Source organism: Syngnathus typhle, linkage group LG11 (genome assembly GCF_033458585.1).
Source record: "Syngnathus typhle isolate RoL2023-S1 ecotype Sweden linkage group LG11, RoL_Styp_1.0, whole genome shotgun sequence".
Taxonomy (NCBI): Eukaryota; Metazoa; Chordata; class Actinopteri; order Syngnathiformes; family Syngnathidae; genus Syngnathus; species Syngnathus typhle.
In genome coordinates this window covers 3419483-3441411 of record NC_083748.1, presented here as the reverse complement: position 1 = coordinate 3441411, position 21929 = coordinate 3419483, and the positions used below count along the sequence as shown (strand labels likewise).

General features: G+C 41.2%; 1 protein-coding gene across 2 annotated transcripts; it reads right to left on the bottom strand.

The window, feature by feature from the left end:
* Nucleotides 1-56: 56 nt before the first annotated feature.
* Nucleotides 57-15144, bottom strand: arhgap9 (Rho GTPase activating protein 9). Of its 2 annotated transcripts, XM_061290291.1 has the most exons (21): nucleotides 14923-15144; nucleotides 14598-14796; nucleotides 14165-14523; nucleotides 13873-13968; nucleotides 13038-13295; nucleotides 12671-12754; nucleotides 10031-10096; nucleotides 8907-9053; nucleotides 8725-8823; nucleotides 8242-8303; nucleotides 8044-8131; nucleotides 7226-7321; nucleotides 7001-7099; nucleotides 6798-6903; nucleotides 6341-6460; nucleotides 5782-5880; nucleotides 5259-5336; nucleotides 4865-4918; nucleotides 4190-4324; nucleotides 3800-3905; nucleotides 57-1817 (listed from the first exon to the last, which is right to left on the bottom strand). In XM_061290291.1, the coding sequence occupies exons 1-21, from the start codon at nucleotides 15142-15144 to the stop codon at nucleotides 1625-1627; spliced, it is 2766 nt and encodes a 921-aa protein (XP_061146275.1). In that variant the 3' UTR covers nucleotides 57-1624. The 2 variants fall into 2 exon arrangements, with proteins under 2 accessions (XP_061146275.1, XP_061146276.1); XM_061290292.1 differs by lacking the exon at nucleotides 13873-13968.
* Between the last annotated feature and the right edge of the window lie 6785 nt (nucleotides 15145-21929).

Genomic DNA, 21929 nt, shown 5'->3' with positions numbered 1-21929 from the left:
CGAGCCGCCGTGTTGCCCTAAAATGTACATTAAAAAAACTATTATATCTCACTAGATTAGACAAAATTGCCTTTTATTATGTGGGTAACAAACAGGTCCATGTGATTCCACAACACTGGAAAATGTATCTAAGGAATCAAAGTGAACATTAAAGACCTTCTAGTGGAAAAAGGCTAAACATATGTACATGTGTTTCACCTCCTCCCGGGCATAAAAATAGAAAGGTCCATCTTAACAGTGTACTGGAAGGAGAAGCGCAGGTCCACACTCGCACACAAACACAATTCCTAGCCACAAAAGGGAACACGAAGGCGGCCCTGTTGGCACATAGAGTGAACGTCACATGGTCAGAACCACCCAGCCCCACCCCAAGCATCTAAATTAGGGGTGGGCAAACTTTTCTTGCTCACTTGCTTGGTCACATTTGATTTTGGGAATTCTGGGATGGGTTTTTCGAATAGTTTGATGTAATTAAAATAATTACCATTTGTCTCTTACTTCCAGTACATTTGATTAAAATTAATACATTTAGAACGTCTAAATTTAATCATGTAAAATTGTTTCTATTACAAGTATTGTATTTTGAGTCACAACAAATCAATTTAGGAAATACGTATATCAAGATGAATAACTTATTTCAAATAGTTTTGATTTAATGTAACAATTGATGCATTCGTGATTGGTTTCATAATGAAATATTAGCTTTATGCTGTAAGGAATTTCTCCATAAATTGGATTACATTGTTATTGAAAGGACGACTAGTTTCACTTTATTTTAGCATACAGTCATTTTCAACGTATGTTTAACCCTAGTGGTACGCATGCTCCCTCTTGTCGTAAGAAAGAGAATCACTGAAATAAATCAGTTTCAAACTGCAGCATACGCGTACAAATTTCAATAGCGTTATTTTCTTTACTTTTGTATAATACAGTTAATCTTTTAAACAGTTTTAAAGGTTTTAGAGTTTTTACATTTTTTTGTAGCCTAACAACGAATTTTAATTGGATTCAAATGCAATTTTATTGATTTCCTTATATTTAAGTGCAGTGTTGATGTTTAAATTGTACATAATAGTACAATGACTTACAATAAAAAAAAACTACTATCTGATACAGTTAAGTATTTGTGTCTGACTTGACTTATAAATATTAACATGTCACTTAAAAGGTTTTAAAAACCTTAAGATGAATATATTAGTTCCAGGGGAAATGTTCAATTCAAAATAATTTAGGCCAACTTGGAAGTAGAACATCTACTATAGAGTTTCTACTGTCTCTATGGGAGAACTACTCGGCCGCATGTGTTTCACAGTGTGACGGTTCTGTCCTGGTTGTTTTCGTGGCACGAGAGGAATAGGAAGGTGGTCCGTGGGTGTGAGGGTGGGGGGGGGGGGGGGTCTGGGGACGATTTATCACTGGCTTGGCTTCAGTCAAACAGAAAATCAAGGGACAAGTGACAGATGGGCTCCACATCTGCAGTCCAAAGGCAAAAAAGTTGTGCAGCTAAAGACAGGCTTGTTCGACTATATCACGCTTCTAACTTTTATATGGCGACCACATGTCTCGCTCTCGTTATGAACATGAGGGGGTGGGGTGGGGGTAAACTCCGTTGGTCCGCCGATCACTAAGAGGTGGCGGCGGCCCGCCCGCCAAAAATGTGCTCATATTCATTGAGGATGAGCTCCACGGCCTGGTTCTGGAACACCATGTTCACAGCCATATTGCCGTTGTCGCACTCGGGCCGCAGCAGCGTGGGCCCAAAAACGATGCCTAAGTTCTGCGTCGTCATACGGTTGGCGTCTGAGTGCTCCAGAACGCTGCGGGACACACACACACACACAATTTTGATTTCGTTAATTAAATGCATCTTATTTATTTGTATTATTGTTGTCTTAAAAATGCAAAAATATTAACAGTGACTTTTCATGCAATTCTTAAACCCTGGATTTTTCTTAACACAGTCAAATATGAACAAAATTTGAGACTAGATGCTTTTTTTATCGCTATGTTCACATTATGAACCTTTATGGTTGCATTAAATCAACAAAGAATTCTGGTGCAGTGTTTACTGCCTCTTAACAGTCCATGCATTCACATTATAGCAACCAAAAACATGAATATATTAACTCAATAGTGTTACACCATTTGGAAATTAATTTCCGTCTCATTTTACCAAATTGAAGTGACACATTCACCTTGCCTTTTACAAGCTAGTTGTCCAAATCATCACAAAAAGTGTCAAAGGTGAAAAAATGAGTGCAACACTGTTTGCAATATTCCTTACAAATTTAAATTCTGAGCGCCATGATGTTCTAAGCCCTTTTCAAGCCAGATGTTGCAATTGTCTAAAAAGAGTACGTGAAAAAAAAGTTTTGTTTGACTACTAAATGGATCAAACGATCCAAACATCCAAATTGTAAAACATGTGCATAACAGCGTTATCATTTCATACAACGATCTACTAAAAACTGTTGACGTGCTAAATTTTGCACGGCGTGTCCTTGACGTGCCTTTTACAACCCAGATGTCCCCACTTAAGTGTCTAAATTTGTCCGATTCCACCTATGTTAGTGTGCGTGCAGGGGTACTCAGGAATGAGTTGAAGCCACCGCATAAAGCATTCTTCTAAAAATGCCGTTGCCACCAAGCCACAGGAGCGGCCAGCAATTGCTCAAAACTTCCACATGAAACAGAGACAAGGAGGGATGAAGAGACGCGAGGGGGCGGGGGGAGCGAGGAAGCAGTGGTGGCGGCGGCGCGCCTTCCAGCAAACGCACCGCAAGGCTCTCTTGGGACCTTCCCTCTCGAGGAGTGGAGGGGGAATGCAAGGATCGGTCGGCAAGAGACTAATAAAAGGCAAAAGGACCCCGACGAATAGAAGTGCTAATATACACGCACGAACGTGTCGGGCATTGTTTAAAAAGAAAAAGTGTGATCTAAGTGGATGCTTGATAGCAATGACATCAGGGGAATTGTGCCCTCTTGTGGCCACATTCCAGTCAACGTCGTGAGGTTCATCCAGTTTTTATAGCGCTTGAGCTCATTCGTGTAAACTGTAAAGCATGTGATTTTTGGTGATATTTTACATTTTTTCCAATTGAATTTACAGTTCGTTTCCTTATAAAAATAATTATACAGTTAGTTTTATACGCTATGCTTACTGTCTGCTGTACGCACACTGGCTCAGTTTTGCTCCTCTTATTTATTGGGTTATTTGTTTATTATTTATTCATCACTCATTTTATTTATTTATTATTTATTGTTTGTGCCTTCTTGTTTTTATCTTGTGTCGTCTACTTGTATGTTTATCGTGTACTGTGTCTCGTCACCGTGGGATGGAGGAAACGGAATTTCGGTTTCTTTATGTGTCTTGACATATGAAGGGATTGACAATAAAGCTGACTTTGACTTTAATAAATTATTCTTAAAAAAGTTGTTTTACATTTTAGCCTATTTTTTTTTAAATCTTCCAAATGAAATGAGTTATGTTTGTATGTTATTATGCTTGACCATAGTTTAGTCCAGGCGTGGCCAACCCGCGGCTCGCGAGCTGCATGCGGCTCTTTGCCGGGTTTCATGCGGCTCCTTTTACGTTCGGCTCGCGAGCCGCATGGGGCTCTTTGTCGGGTTTCATGCGGCTCCTTTACGGTCGCTTCCGGGGGGTGGGGGAGGTGTGGTGTTAATGGGACGTCAAACGCTGCGTGTTCGCTTTGCTTCGGGGGGGGGGGGCTCTTAGTCTCTGACTGGTTGGCCACCCCTGGTTTAGTCGCTTAAAATGTCCAAAATCTTTGTCTCTTACCGTTTGAGGTGGCGGCAGATGAACTGTAGCGTGTCGTGGTTGGGCTGAGGCATGCTATGCACAACACTCTTCAGATGGTTCACTTTGTCCGCGTGGTCCGTCACCTCTGCAACAACACAACAAAACTGATTAAGACATTTCTGTTCTTTACCATTTTAACACCGTTTTTCTTTTGGGGTCATTCTTGAATCTCAATTGTGGTGACGATAAATTGAGGAATTGGATTTCCAATCTTAGTTCCTCTTTCTATTTCATTCTTATGTTGTGGCATCCCAAAAATAAATATCAGTTCAAACACACAATGGTCCAGTTCCTGCAGTGAAAACGCACCAATGGACCAATAAGACAATTGGATGATCTGCCGCGTCCCCGCCCACCGTATCCACTTACTGACGGTGTCCACCACATCGCTGAAGAAGTTGAAGGGCACCAGCGGCTCAGGAAGCTCACGGAAGAACAGTTTCAAAGCTCCCGTGATGACATGGACGTCCTCCCACTGGTTCTCGTCCAAGTTCAGCTTCTCCTCTGAGTCAGACAACAGAGACAGGAGAGAATTTGAGCTCCAGAGTTTAATGCCAAGTGGCGCCCACTGAGAAGACCCAACACTGAGGTTGGCAGCTGCTGCAGCGACGAAGAAAAAAGATGCTGAATGAAAGCAAGAGAAGGTACATACGGAGAGTATAAATATCACATACAATATTTAGTATGAAGCAGAGTAGCTGGAGCAATTTTTGTTTTCCCCAGTAGGTGGCAGACTTTGCCCACCGCTCGCATGTTCTCACCAAGTAAAGCGGAGGCCTGAGGGACAAACGCACAGTGCTTAACAAATGTATCAGCCAAGAAACAAAACATCCAGCATTATAAAATGTTAATTTTCTCTCCAATAATTAAGAAAATAATCAAGAAAAAATGAATGTGTCTCTAATTCATGCCGATACATTTGTTAAGCAAAAGGTGTCAAGCAGAACCAGAAAAATCACTGCAGCTTGTGGGTGTAAATGCACATAAGAAGGCTGGGACAAGGTTTAAAAAATAAATAAATAGTCCACATCCATTCGGGTCTACCTTGCACCAACTCAGCTGGGAACATGTAACGGCCATCAGTGGTCACAGCTCGCTCTAAAAGAACCACAAAGTTACTCTTAAGGCTTACCACCTTTAGCACTTAGATGACATTGGAAAATACAAATAAATAGAAAGTAAAATGTAGAATATATGCACGCTTTGTGTGCGAAACTGCCATAATTAAAAATAAACAACCTGAAATAGTGAGGTTGCACAAGTGTGCACACCCTCATAAATGGAGAAGTGGCTATGTTCAGAATGAACCAATGTCATTTCATCTCATGTTACATAGGAGTCATCAACCTACCTCCTTACATTCAAATGAAAGTGCCCGAGTCTGACATGACATAATAAATAATGACACCAAAACCCGAGCCATTAAATAAATCCTCACCATGGTTGACCAGGTAGCGTAATTTCTGAATGACCGCCAGGTTCCCAGAAACTCTGTAGATGCCGTCAGTGTCCAAGCCTGCCATATCAAACAATATCACACAAATAATTCGTTAAAACTAACTGAAATGGGAAACACAAAGAGTTTACATTGCATCGAAAACAGCAAACACACGGAAGCAAGCTCAAAATTCATCTCACTGTAGTTCAGAGGCAATCAATAAATTATAAAACAATTGGACGACTTGTTTTTTTCCTGTACTTGATTGTACTACTATATTGTGCGCATAAAGTTCGAGAAGAGGAACGAATGTCCTTGGCAGAGGTGGTAAGTCGAAGCACGCAAGGGAACAAAAAAAAATCTAAATGTCTTTTTCTCCAACACAAAGCGAAGTCCCAGGACAATGTGAAAATCTCTCTGTAGAAAGGCATGTCATCTATATTTCATCTCACAGCAGAAATAAAGCAGAAAGCCTCTTTACGGGACTCGTGAACTGCGGGACGAGTTGGCCGCTGCGTTTTACCTCTCTTCTCCACCGTCTCGGTGCAAAGCCTGACGAAGCGAGGCACTGTGCTCTTCTCCCGCTCGCACAGCATCTCCAGACGACAGCCGAACACCTGATCTGATGGCCAGTGACACACGCACGCACACACACAGACACACATTTTCCGGTGTTTATTGGGTAATAAAACAAATACATTTTGGAATTTCCATGTTATAGCCAAAAATAAATTGATAACACCAAATAATGGGTATGAATGAATACCGGTATCGTTACCTTATTTCAAGGTATCGGTACTTGCAAAAGTGGCCGATATCACTACAGGTTGCCTTTTTGAGGTACAATAAGGAACTAGAAATGACCAATTAGAATTTCTATATTATTAGAATATTAAATCGCCATTAAATTCATGCAATTTTAAGGCAAATTGCTACATTGAACATATTTATTATTATTATTATTATTTTTAAGGTATAAAATTACTAGTGGTAACACCTCAAGATCTGAGTACTCCAGGTACTCTTACTGAAAAAAAGTGGTAGTGAACATCCCGAGCAAACAGCAAAATGAGATAATGTACCTTTAATGAGGCCCTTCTCCTGCAGGGCCTGCAGAGGAGGTCGCTTGAGAATGAGCTTCTTCAGCCGGGTTTTCACCCTCTTCTTCTCTGTGTTCTCCAGGTTGGACGCCGAGCGAGGGACTGTGAGGGGGGGAAAGGGTAGGGAAGAAGAAGAGGAGCAGGAGGAGGAGGTCAGTGCGGGGTATCCCAGCAAATGCGACGGAATGGTGGTGAGGATGAAAAGCGGGAGAGCCGGGCGACGCCGCAGGTGCGACGAGGCCAACGGCGGGATGAGCTGCCACGGCGGCCATGCTAAGATATAAGCGGGCTGGATGGAGGAAAGGATGGAGGAGAGGATGGCGGGGTGTAAGAACCCTACGTGGAGGTTGAGAGAAAGTGACGATGACGATGTTTTAGGTGAAGGTGAAGATGCGGCAGATGAACACCCGAGAAACAAAAGGCAAACAACGGCACTTACGAGACCCTCTCCTGTCATCCTCGTCGCCGCTGTGGTCCAGCATCTCCACGCTACCCGCCCTTCTCAGGGAGTACAGCAGGACGTTATCTAACGGGTTTTCACGGTCCTGGGAGAACCAGAATAACAATAGCCCAAATCTCATTTAAATAAACAATCACAAGAGTTTTCACTTGTAAAATAGTAGCTGTCTTGCTGTCCCTCACCAGTCTGTCAATGACGTTCTGGATAGTGTGATACCATTCCTTGATCAGAGAGTCCGTCTCCGACTGTAGCAGGAATTCGTTGCCCGTCACGGTCCTTAGCTGGAACACACATTTGCAAACACAATGTAGTACTTTTTGTGCATGCATGTGTGTGTGTGTGTGTGTGTGTGCATGCTTGTGTGCGCGAAATAGGAATATTTATAGTCCTCCCTATTTGTTGCTGACCTTGAACACGTTCTTCTTGCTGGACAGCTCATTGGCCCAGTGTAGTTTGGCTCCTCTTAGGTCAACGCTACTTTCCGGGCGACTGTTTCCTGGTTTCTATAACAATCATCAAAGATCATTATTTAATATTCTGCAATATTTTTTTTTTGTATAGCAGAAAGAATATATGCGTATTGTCTGTCTACATGGGTTACTCCACCATTTGTGTTTAAGTATGCATACCGTTTTTTTTCCATGTATAATGCGCCCCCATGTATAATACGCACCCTAAAAATGGCATGTTGATGCTGGAAAAAAGCCTGTACCCATGTATAATACGCACCCAAATTTTGACTCCTACTTAAGTCCGTAAACGTAAAATTATTTCAGCAAAAAGATCATCTTTGGGAACAACCGGATGTTATTCTGCTGGTCAGTATCACTGCGCATGCGCTAGCAAACTCAATAGCGAAGAAATGTTTCGGATTTGTGTAGGGTACATTGTGACAGACAGCAAACGAGCAGGTGATCGAGCAAGCGTCTGATACGAGAGCATTGTGTTCGTATGGAGCGTGTTTGAAGTGAACAGCAGAGAAGAAAGCGCATCTGTAATGGCGGCCACCGTATCATATAGGGATTAAAAAAATATATATATATATTTTTTTTGTACCCATGTATAATGCGCACCCCAGATTTTCGGACAATAAATTAGTTAAATTTTGCGCATTATACATGGAAAAAAACGGTATCTTCAAAATTGCTAACCATTAGCATGTACGCTAAATGGCATTTTATGTTGTCTGTTAGCAATAATTAAAAGTCTTTTTGTCAGGTCTTACCCAGCTGGAAGGCGTCTGCGATTTGGGATCTTTGAAGAAAACCAAACTGTTGCCGACCAACACCACCCAGGATGGACTCCAGTTTTTTCTACATCACAAGATTATTTGTTTATTAAAATGGTGATGGCTAATACTAAAACAATGAGATAGATGATCGTTTGAAACTTGAGTTTCTACTGTACAACTACAAAATGTCACCTGAGTTTGCGACCTCCTTCTGCGATCTTGGTCTTATTCAAGAGGCCAGCTTTTTCCAACTCCTACAAGAGGACATATTATGTAAAACTCACTTTTTTATTGCTTGCATCCAAATCGTTGTGTCTCTGAACAACTATGGCGGTTAATTTACATAATACAATATAATAATTTTTAAAAATTTAGAAACAATTTTCTAGGCAAATAAAGATCATTTTTCTTAAGAGGAAAACAAAATACTGTCCCCCGGTAATATTTACATAATTTTAATTCTACTACTACTTCGCAGCATACTGAAACTTCTATTTTCAGTGAGTTCACAACAGGTGTATCATCCCAGAGTGGGCACAAACTACTTCAAAAATTCCCACTGCCCGTTTGATGTGGAGAAGAAAAGAAGGCCTTGAAAAATATACTTCAACACGAGACAAAATAAATGGGACATTTGATGTGAAAAGCAAAAAGGTGACGTCGTTTTCCCCTCACCGGAGTGTCGCCATCGCCGTCTGGAGAACTCTCTGGAGACGGCGGCTCCACCACGATGTTGGTCACGTTGCACGAGTAGTCTCGGCACTGCTGGACGATCTGAAAGAATCCAGGAAATGGCGTGCAAGTTTGTGTAAAAAAAAACATGAATGGGTCTACCGAGATGGAGGGGGGGGGGCTACCTTGCCGTTCTCGGGCAGGATCATGGACTGCGAGTGTGAGAGCTGTTGCTTAACATCATGCAGTGGGGCAGCGTCGTGATACGGCTGGCCGGCGTTGCCGAGCGCCATGGTGCAAATGGTGTCGGAGGACGCGGCGCGCTGCATGCTCTTCACAAACAAACGTGCAAAGAAAGCAAATACAAAAGTCTAGGGTTATTGAGTGGAACATTTAAAACTCCAAAACAGCCATTTTTTTTTCTGTACACTATTTTGAGTCTTCAAGTCTTTTTGTAAGTTTCCGTCTTCCCACAAAAGTTCATACAATCATGCACATACAGACACAAGAAGAATGCATCATGCCAAGGCAGCAATAATGAAATACTTTTGCCAATCCCTGTAACCTACTTCTCTTAACAATCACACCATACAACCGAAAAACTTGTAACTCTCCAAGCAAGGGAGATTAAGCAACTAACAGCACCCACACTTTACTGTGATGCAACATGTAGCACTAAAAGCTGCTTGGGTAACAGCTTTTTTTTCTCTTCTTCTTAACACCATGAGTTGCTATTTCACCACCTTAATATGCATAAATGCTGATCTCCCGGAAACTAAAGCGTGTAGCTGGCATTACTTGAATGCATTCTGCGGGAATACAGTGGAGAGACGCGGCTGGGGCAAAGCTAATAATAGGGGCTCATTGATTTTCATGTGGTGAATTATTGTCTCCTTAAAAGCCCCTGTTTCCGTCCCCTCATCACAGCCACGCTAAGGAAATACAGTGGAGAAGCTCAAGACTAGGGCCTTTGTAAAAAAATAAAATTAAAATAAATTGCGATAGATCGATAGATAGATGAATTCCCCCCCAAAATAATTTAACTTAATTAATAACAAGTAATCCAATTGCTCAGCCCTACGAAGGATGTGTAAGGATCCATGCTCTTTGTTGTGCTCCAGTTATAATAGGAAGCAGAGAATCTTCTCCCGCAGTGACAATTTCAAGTCTGAAGACCCTTGTGTTCTTCCCGCTGTGCTGAAGGAAGATGAGCGTCATCTTTTGTTTTGTGTGCAAGGTGAATTTCAAGGTGACACTCATAACATTCCCTTTTTGCCAATGAAAGGGTGGGAAAGGATGAGACTTTCACCTGTTTCATCCGCCAGCTGCCATCAATGTTCCTCTGGTGGCTTCCAAAGAGGAAATCTGGTGAGAGCTAGAAAAAAAAAAAAAAAAGACAGACAGGAAGTTTAATTTTTAGTGCAAGTAGCACAGAATAAACAATGTGCTAACTAAAACTGGGTAAACACTTGAGCAAAACTGATTAATCAATAATTAAATAAAATATTGTCCATTTTACTACTTTTTTAGTATATTTTTTAAACCTGAGTACTGTGGTGATTACACTGGGCCCACCGAAAGGCAGATGACAACACAGCCAAACAGTTGAAATCACTCACTGTACTCATTTCTAATGAAAACACCATGTGTAAAAAGACTTACTGCAAACGTGTTCATCACCACCGAGCTTTAGAGAGCCTAATTCTCATCTCGTTTGTATGGCTTTAGTCGTCTGGTGTCACGACGACACTCCTTGTCGTGCCGCATTTCAAAAAAAGTACAAACCGTCTCGTCTCTTCTTCCTTGCGGGCCGGGACTTACTTACTTCCCCATTGAAAGGGGGAAGCTGCTTTTATCAGCACGTACAGCAGCGCAAGCAGGAAGATACGCACTCAACCTTTACACTCTGACGCTAACGACACTGCTACGACAACCGCAGCACAATGTGGTGCCAAGGCTTTACCTGTATGGAACTTGTTATTTAAATGAGTATAGCAACAGAAACATGCCAAAAGAAGACCTTCATACAAGTCATTTTTTAAAGAAAAGTCCAAAAATGAATATTTGAACTTTTGCAAATATGTCACCAAACTATTTTACATCAATGTTGCTATGATTCTACCAGCTTCATGGTGGCAACCACTATTTCACCATTTTGATGACAAGATGATGCAATACTCCCCAGCGTGAGAAGGCCCTTTCTAATGCATTAATGACAGAAATAGAAACCTGCTGGTCGTAAGATAGGTGGAATTCAGCCCAGTTTTACTAAAAAAAAAAAAATCTTAATGTTCCAGTCATAGCAATGTGGCCAAATCATTTCTTTTATGAATTTGGCTGAGCTCCTGCTTGGTTGGTGCAATCACTCCACAATATAAAGCGACAAATATGGGTCAATGCACCTTGCACTACCTTCACAGGGGAATCACGCCTTTGATAGTGCTTTTTTTTATTTATACAATGTATTTTTGATGAGCGTTATTATCGTTGCTACTATACTGACGCAAGGATGATACAACCAAAAGACGTTAAACGCTTATTTAGGACAATGAGGATCAGGCCTTGGATGATTTGGCATCTAGATATCAACGCAGATATGGCATTTCCCATTAAAGTTTATTTAAATGCTGCTAAATCAACCCCAAAAGACAACATTGTGTGCAATTATTCGATGGAATAATCAATAGAATAATCAATTCTAAAATATATTCCAAAGAGACAGCCCTAATGTTCAAATCGTATGAGTGACTTAGATGATGCAATATTTTGGGTTTTGAAATACCCCTGGGGGTCTAATGGCTTCTCCTGCTGGTCCACATCTGATCAAAGAGGCATTACCTCATTATTCCCTGCAGGGGGATAAGCCTGCCGTAAATGCGTCACGGGGGCAGTTGGAGTCAGTCAGCAATGATGGGGCAACGACGGCGATGTAATCCTACTTTTTAATTTAGCCAAGCTCTTAATCTGGTGCGTTGTGCTCGTCCAGAGTCTCTGTGCACTCTGGATGAGCCTGACAATGTGACTTCGGAGGCTCGCTAAAGTGAATACTTTATCTCACTCTTGTTTTATTTTAGGCATGTAGCCGCCTGGCTATTTGTCTAAGCATACAATGGCGCATGAATTATGATAATGTGGTTAATAACTCATGATCATTGCGAGGGAGCCTAATTAAAATATTGTTGCAACATTCACTGCAGCCACTGAGCACACCATTAGACCAGTAAAAGCACTTGAGAGGAATTCTTGCATGAGAAAGTAAACACAGTAAAGTACAGAAATAATATACAATGGATATAAAAAAGTCTACACACTCTCCTGCTGAAACGCTGTGTTATTGCAAAACAAAACAACAACAAAAACATAGTCCAAGATAAATCCTTTAAAAAAAAAAATCCCCACCATTTCATGGCCTATCACTTATACTAAAGTGAAACAAAACAAATCTTTCAGGAGGCAAAGTAAAAATAAACAAGGTGTATAATAAATAAATAATGATTTGATCCTTGAATAAAATTCATCTCATCTCAAACTAACATATTCGCTGTTGTTAACATTTTTGGTACCTATTTGCTGTTGTGCTGTTTTTGAAGAAGCCCAAGATGTGAGCAGCCAATAATAGGTGTGGAGAGAGAGAGAGAAAAAAAAGCTATGACACCTGCCTAATGAAAACATATTTTACTTTTTAATTGTCTATCAGAAAAGTAGTCAAACGTTTCTATTAGACAGGACTTCGGCACCCTCTTGTGGTACCCCTGGTAAAACAAAATCTACGTTCAAATGAAAGAGTAATAATTTCAACTGAAAGGCAGGCTATGTCAGCAAAAAGTCACTGCCACATATTTACGCACATTTAAGATGCTTTATTTTTAAACCTGATGCAAATCACCACATTAACGTTTGTGTAATTGTCGACAATGCATTTATTGTGGCAGACGTGCAGGAGGCTTACCCTGTGCACTGTACCGTTGCCAGTTGCAGAAAGGGGCAGCGTCAGATGACTTGTTTCTCTTGGTAACCGGTGCGTTGGAATGACCTGGTAGAGAAGAAGACATTAGAAACACTCGAATGTGCCCTATTTTATCTTTAAATTTCAATGGAATAGTGACAAGGTCCAATAAATGCTACAATTTCTGTAAGTACAAACCTCACTAAATGTTCTTTGACAAAAAGAGATTTAGACAAATTACGCAAACATATCACTGAGACATCTTTGAACCCTGACCTTTCGCTAACCTCTCTTTAGGGAGGCGTCAATGAATAAAGCTCTTTATCGGGAAAAGGCTTTTCATTAAACATATTGAGACTAAAGCGCAAACCTGTTTGTTGGCGCCGGTGCCTCCGCGGGCTCTCCGAGGAGGCTTCCAAGATCTCTCCTTGGTGATGCTGTTGACGTAGTAGCTTCTCAGTGTAGACGGGTCCACGTATTGCTCCCACAAGTCCATGACCTGCTCAGGCTGCTGGCCGGGATTGGGACTCGGGGGCTCCATTTGCGAAGCACGCCTGTCTACCTGTGGTTGATGGTAGAGAGGTGACTCCTGCCAGGACAGTTGGGACAGATAGGACTCGGTCGGAACCTGAAGAAAGAAAACAGGTATAGCAATATATGGTTTTAAAATGTGCTGAGAGCTCATATGAATTAAGTGATTTACTCACGCAAATAGACGTGTAATACATAGTCAAATGTAAACTCGGCACGGTTTGATTTTTGACACTGAACTGACGATTTAAGAGCGTAGCAAAAAATCCAACAAGCTGCGGATTAAAATGAGGTTACTGGGAGGACAAGAAATGGAAGATGTTTTGATGGAATAAAGCCAAAGTATTTACTCTCCAAGTGACTGGCAAAACATTACACATTTACGTATCACAGCCGCCTCACAACACAATTGCTTTACAGTTATGCAATGCAAAGCAAAGGAAAGCACAGACCACTATGTGACAATATTGGCTTCAAACAGGCCGTACAGTTCGTAAAGGTTTTATAATGGTGACAGTTTCACATTGCTGGAAACTAGCCACCGTACAAAAACGCATAGACAAAGCAGTACTGACTTTAAAAACAAACTTCTCCTAGTGTGTGAGTTCTCTCTCTCTTATTCTGTATTTGGGAGAGAAATCTCAAGGGATAAAGAGCAAGCATGTCCTGCTTACTGGGATTAAGCGCACAATGTTGGTAGGGAGATGACTTGTGCGGACTCTGATGTAATTCTGGGATGCCCTGACGTCATTCCTGACATGATTGATTCTCTGAGGGGGGATTATTAAAGGCACAGACAGGGAAGGAAATGCAACTTCAGCTTCTATAGCTACTGCATATCACGCTTTGACACGGACTGAACATTTTTGATTATTAAAGACAAGCAGCTGCTTAAGAACAGTTCTGGTGCAATCGCTTTGTGATTTACGCATGCCCTCACCCCTGACATGCTCACTCACGCCCTACCTGCAAATGGTTGTTCTTGCCAGCAGATCCCACCATGTCCCATTGGCTGCAAGACTTCTTTGGAAGCCGGTAGTTGACGTGGCTGCTGAAGCTCCCGCCCACCTCATCGTAAGGGTTCTCCACCACATTGTCCGCCAGGTTGCTCTGGCTCTGACTGCGAGTGATCATGGGGACTACTCTGGAATTGCATTGTGAGCCGGGTGCGTCTCCGGGCACCACAAGGTGGCCTGACCGGAGGGAGGAGGTGTTGAGTGCAACGGTGGAGAGACGGACGCCACTCTGGTTGCCGATGGTGTTAAGACCTCTGAAGGCACTGTTGGAGCTGAGGTTCTCCATGGAGCGGTAGATGGGTTTACTCGCTGTATATGAAAACATACAAACAACAACAATTGTGTCATAAAATGTTTTTTTTTTTGTTCCTTTCTCACTTTACCTTGGCGCTGTTCGTGATAGGCAACCCCCGTGGGGCTCGGCGCGAGCGCCACTCGAGGCAAGATGCGGACGTTGGAGTTGAGCGACGCCGAAATGATGAGGTGTTGATGGGAGGGCATGGGCGCCACAGGAACCTCGGTCACGTATGTGGCCGGCACGTACAGCGGCTTGGTTTTACTTGCAGCCCCTATCCTCCGTACCTGTCACAGCACAAGCATCTTATTTTAGCATCTGCCGTGGACACATGTATTTTATTATACGGTATATATTAACTGTAATGTAATTTATAAGTAAAATTATTTTATGGGGTTTAACCATTTTCTCACCTGCCACCAGTCGGCGTTGGTCTTCTTAAGGAGTATAAAGCGTTCGCCTTCTCGGATGCAAACCTGCCTTCCATCAGCACCACGATAGTTGTAATCATATTGGGCCTCGAGAACCACCGTGCCGCTGGGCACGCCGCACAGCGTCACCCCCCTGGAGTTCACCGCGGGCGCCACAGCAGGCTGCTGATGCCCCATTGAGCGCCGCCATGTCCCAGACAGCATGGTTCTTCTCTGATCGTTCAGCGAAGAGAGCACCGATGGCGGATGACAGCAAACCAGGTTGGATTAGCGCTGGCCGGGGGTAGAGACCGGAGCTTTGCTAGTTCCATACTCTGGAAGAATCACAAGGGAAATTTTAAGATGACTAAAAATAAGAATCGGGTTCTGACCTCGTGGAGTTATGAGAATCGCAGTCTTATGGTGAGTCACCCAACCTCACTTCCATTCTCTGCCAATGACACAAGATCAGTAGCAATCGGACTAAATCTTTCAGACTGTTTCTGTTTTCTGTTTCTGAGGGAGTCTTAGAAATGGCAAAACACATGGGGAGATAAAAAGTATTGGACTTCATGCTTCATGTGTTTGTACAAGTTTTACATTCATCATTCAGAAAGACTGCGATGAATCGTTGTTGAGCACACCCTAATACATCCCAGCATGACTCAAGAAGTATTCTTCCTTAAGTGATGAAAGTGCTTCAGCGGACAGCAAGTTATTTTCTTCCTTATTGTAAGAGACTCGTGTATTATTTATCCATGTCCAGAAACATTTTAAAATGGCCCATCTCTAGGTATCGGACGGAGGGAAATCATCATATTAAAAGAAACTGGAACAAGCAAATTCAGAGATGGCGGTTCAAATTAACCGCAACACACAACACATGCCTGAAAACGATGAAAAGGCAAGTGCTAGGTTAAGACAAAATGAAAAAATAATGATAAAAACAAAAAAATGAAAATGCATGAATAATGCTGGGTGTTGTGTGTGACAGCAGTGTAAAGAGGGCAGGGTTCACTGGCTCAACCTTGATAATCCCACTGTTATTAAAGCAAAGCCATGCAGCAGTAAAGTCCTAGGCTGTGGAGAATTACACTAAAACACAAATGTACCACAGTAATTGGTGGTGGCTAGCATGGACTCCTGTAAAAAAAAAATATATATATATATATATATATATATATATATATGTATATATGTATATATGTATATATGTATATATATGTATATATATGTATATATGTATATATATGTATATATATGTATATATATATATATATATATGTATATATATGTATATATGTATATATATGTATATATATATATATATAACATCAGTAAAAGTGGCGACAATAGTAAATGGAATGTGGTGACATAAGCAGGCTGCGTTACATTAAAGATAAGTCAACTCCCAAAATTTTCTTTGTAATATGTTCTGTGCAGATAAATGTTTAGTTTGTGGACTTACCGTCGACTAAAAATGACATCATAGTTGACAGACTTCAGGTTACAACCAATCACAGCTCACCGGTTTTCTGAAATTGAGCCGTGATTGGTTGAGACTTGACACAACTGTGATGTCATTTTCCGCTGACAGCAATTGGCAAAATGGCCACTCCTGAGATTGATGGATAGGCCTTAAAGTTGTTTTAATACAGAGTGTAATTCTTTTATGTTGTCAATAAACATCAACAAACAGCTTGAAGTCTAGTTTTTGAGGAATTTTTCACTACAGTATTAGCCATAGTTCTACTTAGAGTGAACCTGAAGTGACGAGTTGATAATACAGTGTCCATATCGCAAGTTCAACAAATTTGTTGGAAGTCACATGTTTTATTCATGTTATGTTCAGTGACAAATTTTCCATTACGGAATAGTTTTGTTGAGTAAGATTCCATTTCCTATTACATTGTGGTGGTGTAATCTAGCATGACACGCTTTTAAAAATAAAATGGAATTAAAATAATGAAGGAAAAAAGAAGAAAATGTAGAGTAAGCAACTCACCGCACAAACAGGAAATTATTCAAATGTGACTTAAAGATGAAACAAGTTGAATGAAGTTGCAATTCTGTCCCACAATCAGAAGTAGAGTTTTTTCAGGTCATGTGTAAATGCCTGTAGCGACTGTGTGCAATTTGGCACCAAAACAAAAGCAGCTCAAGTTGTTGCCAAATAAAAAGCAGAATAAGACTCAGCTTGTGAGCAATTACGTAATCATCAATGAATTCACTCCTTTATTCCATGGTTGTTAAAATGTCACATGCTTGTTCACTTGTATATCTGTTAAGATTACAATATCCATTAAAATGAGCTTGATTGCATCCGTTTGACTCTGGACTAGGTCATTTATGTTGCTATAATAAGGAAAATAACAACAAAATCTGATCAACATTTTGTGATGAATTGGATTTGAAACGATTTTCTATGGTATTTGGAAAATAGCAAATAGAAAATGGGTGAATTGAACCCAAACAGACTCTTGGTCTTCTGAAGTAAACATGAAACGGGACATCGAACGGCTGTTAGCACCCATGCAAGTAAAGTGCATGTTCACTATGGGTAGTGGAAGGCAATTAAATAGAGAAATGCAGGCATCCATAGTGAAAGTAAACAAGCAGCAGGCCGGCTAATTGACTTATCGATCAGCTCGCAGAGCTGCTCACGTGTCCTCGTGTTAGAAAAAGGTCAAATCTAATTTATAATTCCTCATTCAAAATGGAATAACATTGAAAGCATTAAAGTCCACATTAAAGAACTTCATGATGCTGAACGATATCTATCCATAAGAAAGGTAATATAATATAATGAGTACCCTTTTAACTAGAAATTATTCCACAAGGAACTCAAAACGGCCATTTTGGAAAGAAGCAAGTTAAAAAAAAAAACATGTCGCTGCGTCATAGCCGTTGTGTTTCCATATGTTTGAAATGCAAAGAGGGTAGCGTGAATAATCAAGGTCTTCAAGGCCAGACACGGAGGGATAGATGGTGGGGTAGGGTGGGTAGCAGAGTGTTGAGTGAAAAAGGAACATCAAACGCATCCATACGCTCTCTCACTTTGACACGCAAACAGTGGCTACATGTAAAAAAAAAAAAATCATAGGGTTGGAATATTGGATTGATGCAATAACTGCAAACAAAAACAAATCAAGTGAAACTTTCATTTTACATTTTAGTTTCCTCTTTTCGCCAACTTTGATAGATGACTGAGGGCTCTCCAGCACCAAATTGGAGACTGTGGAGATTGCAAAACTATAAGCCACCTCTAAATCATTTGTGAGCCATCGAATAATGAAAATGTAGCTGGATTGTGATGTCATAGTGCAACCAATTTACAACTAATTTTTCTTTGACTACTATATTTCTTGTGTGGTGTGTCCGCTGCATGCCCCACATGCAGATCCTCACACTGATGGACAAGAGTAACTTGATAGAGAAAAAATATAATATCCCATCTGATCAATAACTGGATTTAGTGTAAACGTGCCAAAAGTAGTTATTTATGTAACCCGCGTGAGTTCTCTGAGAAGAGAGAAAGAAAGAGAGAGCACCCTGTCTACTTTGCGCATGGATGCTACAGTGATAAGGCGTGATGTCTCTCTCTCTCTCTCTCTCCACAAGAGAGACGCGCCCCAAGCCAAAACAGCCTTTCATCCCGCCAAAGCCATGCATTATTGATGATCAGAGCAAGAGCACAGAGACGTGCTCAAAAACACACTGCACTCTCCTCTGTGACGCTCCGTAATATGTATGGGGAATCTATGTGTGTGTGTGTGTGTGTCAGATTTAACAGGTGGGCCAGGTTATTGGATAGCAGTCGGCCAAGGAGCCAATGAGAGGCCAGATGACGACACACCAGGTCGTCATTGGCTCACAACAGTCAAAACAACAAGGGGCATCTCTCGTATGCGTTGCTCTTTCTGCCTGGTTGCGCGCAACAACACTTCACACATGTGCGATGCCATCATTTCCAGACGTTTCAAGCATCAAACTGACGCAACGCCTGTGTTTACGACCAAGGCCCGAGCCGGCGTGCCGTCGACACAGAACAGGAACAGGAACAGGAACCAGACAAGCTGACATTTGCTCGTCAGACCAAAGCGGCATCTGTATGCTCTGGGGGATGCAGCAAGTGCATTTAAGGCCTTGTTTGCCTTTTTCCGTTCATTGAACACTCCAAATCACAAGTGTCAAACTCCTTGAGAGCCACTATCCTGCATGTTTTACATGTCTAGCTCCTCCAACATTGGCATGCTCTGCAGAAGCCAGATCAGGATCCTTATCGTCCCGAATCAGGTGTATTGGAGGAGGGAAGCATTTAAAAAATGCATGCTAGCATCTCTCGATGACCAGACTCCAACACTCTCAATCGTCTATGAACGTGAAATTAAACCAAGTAGCCGTAAAAGAGCAAATGAGTAGACCGAGGGGCCTTTTCTAAAAATAGCTGAGACTGGGCTTTTCTAAGAATGTTGTCGTTCAACACATGCAGAGATTTTATATGCAGAGATTGCATATATTTATGTTTACATTTTTCGAATTTACATCTCAGATTTTTCTTGATTACAATTCCCATACCAAATTATAGCAAATGAAATGTCAAGAATGCTTGTATCATGCCACGCTAAGACAGACTTTGGCAGAGCAAGGGGAGGCCTCACTGAGCCTCGGGGGCATGTGCCCTGCATTGATGTTTCTAATGAAGAGCGCGAAGCTCCATTGATCCGCCGGGGAAGAGAGTGAGCTGTCAAAAGCAATCAGACAAGTCAAAGACCCACTTTTTTTTTTTTTTTTTTTAATCGCAGCGCTGAGCTGGCGAAGTGAGCACGATACTGTTGGGGAGGAGGAAGAGGAGCAGCTCAACCTCCCACAGCAGCACACGCAACTTTGATATCTTTGTAGGCCTACTGTGTTAGCGTACTTGTTCAATAAGAGAATGCCACCATCTAAGAAGGAGGGATTAGAAGGTGTCTGAAAGAAATGTAATCAAAGCAACTGATGAAAAACATATTCCAATTATTTTAATATCCTATAATATTAAGATCGCCCAGATTCTTTATGCACATTTTCCACTTGTTGCAGAACTAATCGGGTTCAATCACAACTGCCCGACAGACCGATGAAAAAGATAAAAAAAAAAGTAAAGATTCTTCACTATCTCCAAAACACCACTGTAACCGCACTGCTTTCAAAGCTTGCCCCTTTTCTCTGAAACGTTAAGGATTAATCATCCATTAATAAATGGCAGAGAGGCTATTAATACATTCGGGGAAAAAAATGCAGTTCGTAATTGAATAGAGACAGTTATTGGCATCGGTCAAAACTGAAAAAGACAAAGTGTGCATGGAAAATGAATTGTATGTAAGAGATCAAATGAAAATTAAGTCGATGTAAATAATCCCTACCGTGTGGACAATCGAACCAAAACTGTAATCAGCACATTATAATGTGCTCCTGTATTCTCGCCACACAGCTGATAGCATGCAAGCAAGAACACTCCTTCAGTTCCCTCTATTGCACAAATATCCCGGAGCTGCACTATAATCTGACTAGTGACACAGCACCATGCAAAGCACTTCAGCCTCTAAACCTCTGTGACACTGCGCCGTGGAGCCCACTGCAGTAATTACAGTATAAAGTTGCGGGCTCCCAGCTAATACGGCGCGTGGTACAACGGGGGCATTTTTAATCAGCAGGGTCATGACCGCAGAATAATCTTTCCTTCTCAATGGCTGGCTAAAAAGGGGGGTCGTCACATTTCCTACTTTGCATAAACATAGTGGTTACAAAGCAAACTCAAATTTGCAATGTGTCTCACGTGTGACGTGTTTTTTGTTTTTCCAGAGCCGGTTTGGTAACATTTTGGAGTCTATTTCGCATTAGAAAAAAAACTTTCATGTGGTGACATTTAAAGGAGACATACAATTATTATTATTTTGTTTTTACAATTTAAAAGCACTCCGAGATCTCTGCAGCATGTTTTCACCTACGTGCCCCATGAAATGTCGAACTTTTTATGACATATTTCTTGCCGTGATGGAACCCGCCCACTCATGCCAATGGCTAGCTCTGCTGTTGTGAGATTGACCGCCACTTTGATCATTTCCTTCTTCCACTTTACTGGCAGCAAGTGTTTGTAGTGGCCAACTGCTTGCTTCTACCAACAGAAGCAAAGTTTAGGAACACAGGTGAGCACCCAAGATAAAAAGCTTGGCAAATTACATGGTCAGACTCAAATAACCACCAACTCCAACTCAAGTCATTGGTGGAGAAACATGGGCATAGTTCGTTATTATCCAAATTAGCCCCACTAATTATCTAGTTAGTACTAGTTACCTGCAGTTTGGGGATTTTTGCATTAAAGTATAAAATTAAAAAAAAAAAAAAATTCATAATTGAGTGGTCGGCATTCAAGCAACAGAACTTCGTGAATAGAAACATATGTTTTCCATAGTGTGACCCATTTTAGGCAAGAGAAGTTAAGATGACTGCTTGGTGTGCCAGATCTAACACGCTTGTGGGTCACATTATGGCCAAGTTCTGCTTTAAACAGTATTGTTAGTGTGCAAAGTGTTTCCACAGGATGTGGTGGGACGCTCAAGTATTTGAGAAAATCGCTTTGATGATGTTGATTGTTTTGCACATAATTTAGCCACTTGTGCATGTCTGACCCGGTGGTGGATCAATAGTGGCAACAGTTGCCTAAAGCCTTTTTGAGCTGTGGTTACTCTGACTGATTATTGATATTTTATCAATGTTTTAAGAGCTCAAATAAACTTTAAAAACGTACATGGAATTTGAGCAGGTTGAAATTGCACAACAAAAGTCAAAACATTGAGCATGTCTCATTTATATGGAACTCAAATAGTGTTGCACCTGCAAATGAGACAACTATGTGGGTAAATGATGAATATAGCAGAACAGCTAAGAAATTGAACCTGGTCTAAAGATCTTCCTAAAAAATAATACTAACACATATTTACATAAACTCGCTTAATAGTGAAAAAAAA

Coding starts and splice junctions, on each gene's coding strand:
- arhgap9 (XM_061290291.1), bottom strand. CDS start 15,144: ATGCTGTCTGGGACATGGCGGCGCTCAATGGGGCATCAGCAGCCTGCT. Junction 8,304..8,724: donor ACGGCGATGGCGACACTCCG/GTGAGGGGAAAA, acceptor GTCCTCTTGTAG/GAGTTGGAAAAAGCTGGCCT. Junction 8,132..8,241: donor GAAGGAGGTCGCAAACTCAG/GTGACATTTTGT, acceptor CTTGTGATGTAG/AAAAAACTGGAGTCCATCCT.